The sequence below is a fragment of the Fulmarus glacialis genome, unplaced genomic scaffold (assembly GCF_000690835.1).
Source record: "Fulmarus glacialis isolate BGI_N327 unplaced genomic scaffold, ASM69083v1 scaffold33255, whole genome shotgun sequence".
Taxonomy (NCBI): domain Eukaryota; kingdom Metazoa; phylum Chordata; class Aves; order Procellariiformes; family Procellariidae; genus Fulmarus; species Fulmarus glacialis.
Window position 1 is genome coordinate 13,276 of NW_009212886.1, and position 3,670 is coordinate 16,945.

The following is a 3,670-nucleotide window of genomic DNA, read 5'->3' on the forward strand; positions in this document are numbered from 1 at the left end:
TATTCATGTCAAACCTGTTAATTTGGTATCTTACCATTTTATTCATTTAAAAGAGGTTGCTTGACTTGTAATTGTTTTTAAACAGATGCTTACAATTTTATGGAGTGGTGTTTATTAAATATAGGGGACTTATTGTTCATTTGTTTCTCAGTGATGCAATGATGCTTTATCGTGTTCATTCTGAAGTTCTGTGCATCTGGTTCCTTTATATCCCATCTTAAGAATGATATGTTCATCAAGCTGTCTGTGTATGTGTGTATGTATGCGCTATGTAGATAACTGACCTAATTATACAGATAAATTCTTGAAAGTGGTTATTTGATAATTGCCGGTATTAAAAATTGGATACATTAGAGTTCCTTTTAAAGTTCAAACAGGTTAAACAGTTTTTTTTTTAAAATCAGCATTTATTTGTTCTAAAAATATAAATAAGTCATAAATACCATCTCTCAAATATTTTAAAAGCATAAGTTACACAACAATTTTTCTGGCTTCTGAAAATATTTTTTTTTGTTGAATACATATTAAATAAGTTGATATTCTGAATAGTACCATTAGAAATGAAATAAAATAGGTCATTTGTTTAAATTATTTCTAAATATTGAAAATATAAATAGGAACATTAGAAATGAATAAATATTTTAAATACAATAAATAAGTTCCTAGAAGGAAATGAGAATATATATAAATGCAAACCATTGTTACTATTTCTGGTTCTTAAAACAGAACAACACTGTCATCTGCCACATGACAGATTTGTAACAAAGGATTGTGCCTGAATTAAAACATTCAGACACTGAAACTCCTGGTATTTTTCAAATAGCGAACGGCCCTCACGGTTTTCTCCATAAATGAAGTAAAGTCTCGGAGGATGAGGTGGGTGGTGATTTTCTCTATCCAGGTCTTATCGGACTTCAGCTTTGCACGGAGGGATTCCTGGGTAGCTGAGTCTGGGATGATCACTTCATCGGGGTTTATCACCTGTGAAAAAGACAATATTGAGGTGCCCCCGTTAAAACATTGTAATTGAGTTTATTGGATAGCATCAGTTTATATGTAGAATACATTCCTGACCAGTTGTGTATCCACCGTTTCTGTACTGCTGCTGACAGACCTCCCTGGGACCTGTGCTTCCCTACAGCCCCGCTTCTGCACTGGGGTTTGAAGGACCTTGATACCTGCTACGATCACTGCAAAAGAATTAAAGGGTCTCGTCTGATCTATACCATTTTTTCTGGTTTGAATGCAACATCTGGCGTCCCGGTCCAACACGCTGCACTGAACAGATGGATACACCTCTCCTGCTATCTGCCGACCTTGTGGTTAGTTGGGAAGATGCTGAACATGATTCATCCTAACCTGTACTGGCTGCTACATCCTGAGTCATAAGTTAATTAGATGACATTGGAGTACTCTCACATTTTGTGGTAGATTAACAGTTTCCAAAGATGTCCAACTTGTTTAGCTGCTTAATTTTTACTTTCCAGGCATTTAGGCGCGTGGGAGACTGTCACCAACTTTCACTGATGTGTGGGATCCTAACAGCAAGATGAGTAAAAGGAGCTATGTACTAGTTCTGACTGACAGCGCTGGGCACCCAGTACCCAAATGCCTTTTAAGAACTTGTCCTGCAAAGTGGGTAGGTGACTTCTGAAAATGGGAGTTGCTCATCCAAATCATGGAGCTGCTTTAGATGATTTGGGGTCTAGAAGTCTAACAGTAAAGTATCTGCTTCATCCTGAGCGTAGGATCTGTCCTACCCTTTAACAAGTGGCAAAAGCACGTGCACCTCCTTCTGGAACATGTTTTTTGTGAAATTCAGTAAGATACGAATATTCTTTCTGTCCAGACTACTTGGCAGTGGATTCTGATCACACAGCCAGTTACTGGTATATCCAACTCCTTGTTGCACGCTGTAAAGGTTTGTATCTGGATATCCAGACAGGTATTGTGCTGATGGATCTACCTGATCACAAGTAACAGATTCTGTCCTTGCTCTCCTTGCTTTAAATAGCAGATAGACTGCTCTCATCAAGAAAAATTTCCAACCTGGAGATCAAGACTCCTCTCTTTCTCAAAAACCTCTGTAGTTTCTGTAAGTACAGGTTTTGCTTCCTATCACTGTGTTTAATTATGCCTGTTCCAATTACCTCGATCGTTCTAATTTTCCAGAAAGTTATGGAACGAACTTTCTACAAAGTAATATATCAAGTTGAAAGCCAGTAGTCCGTTGCCGTATTATGACAGGACTATTATTCTTAGCTAGTACAGTGTGAAAAAAGCAGTTTAGCTCCCTTTCACTTTAAAGAATGATGGACATAAATATGTTAGGAAAGGTATGGCAAACACAAAATGGGCTTTTCGGATGCCAAAAAACACCTTGAATGAAATCATGCCCTGAGATTTCTGCAGCTGTTAATTCTGCAGTCCTTACTCACCTGGATGGTTCTTATCAGGCAAATAGTTTCCCCGATGACAGAGGAAATATTCATGTTAGGGGTTATTAATGTGAGTAAGAACTGCAGGAATGAAGTGAATTTTTGAAGTGTGATCTTTCAAAGCTCTCCAAAACATAAAAAATGACTGTCAGAAATGAATAGCATTTAGTTTACTGAATCAAAAGAGAATTGGGTGTTTGTAAAGAAGGAAGATTTTTTTTTTTTCCCATCATGATTACAAGCAAAATGTGTGCTTTTCAATAGGCAGCACCTTTTGTTTAGTCAAGTTATTAACTTATATTCTGAATTTAACAGTCTTCCTTGATTTTTAAGCTACTGATATCTCAATATACTATACAGCTTGGCTTAAGAGTTTGTTTTGGAAAGTTTTAAAGATTAATAATATTGTAAAAACGTATTTGCCTTTATTTATGTGGGTTTTAAAAAAGTTACTATTTCTACTTCTCAGGGGGTTGCAACATTAGAAGGCTTGGACTGAACTGCAGGTCCACAACTAGGAACAAGCTCCCTGAGAGAGAGCTCCCTATCAGCCAGGCAGCATTAGTACATTTGTTCTTAAAACAATATGACACATTTAATTGTTGGTTTGGAAATTAGAAATAACAATAGAAAGTAGAAGAAGAGTTGTTTCTTTAAGAAAAGAAAACAAAAGCTTGTAAAACCTGTAAGTTAGTCTATAAGGGTAAGTATCTGAGCACAAGGAACCATCACCTGTTTCCGCTGAGAGAAATGAAAGTGGGAAATGTTCAACTTCACATAGCATCCTATTTCTCTGACTAAGTATCAGTGCTAAGCCATAACAATTATCGGAGTGAAAACCAACTCACCATCTGTCTTATGGTACGTGCCAGGTGCTCTGTACTATAGCACAGCGATTCAACGTTTTGTTTTTCACTAGTAAAAGTTTCTTGTATGTATTCAAGGTATGTCTGAAACGTATAAAGCCCACTGGAGATTTTCCTCAAGCATTTATCCTGAAATGAGAGAAAGGTGAGAAGGTCATTTACAGCTCAGAAATGCCTGGATCGCAGTATCGCGCATACAGCGCAGGTGAGCGGACGATGCCTGTACAGAGCACGGAGGTCTGTGCCGTGCCAAAGCCAGCTGGAGCCGGCACAAATCTTTAGGTCAACTTCTGCAGTTTTGGGGAGCAGGCAAAAAAGGGCCGCTGGGACTTATTGCCCCAGGTATATAAGATTAGACCAGAAAGG

The 3,670-nt window shown here is 37.8% G+C and overlaps 1 protein-coding gene across 1 annotated transcript in view; it reads right to left on the bottom strand.

Moving 5' to 3' along the window:
* Window positions 1-478: 478 nt before the first annotated feature.
* Window positions 479-3,670, bottom strand: part of IL6 (interleukin 6) — a gene marked incomplete at its 5' end in the record, with an annotated part of 3,440 nt that continues 248 nt past the window's right edge. The window contains 2 exons of the mRNA XM_009578029.1: window positions 479-981; window positions 3,287-3,438. Of these exons, the coding sequence (XP_009576324.1) occupies window positions 790-981; window positions 3,287-3,438 (344 nt within the window). The remainder of the gene's footprint in view (window positions 982-3,286; window positions 3,439-3,670) is intronic.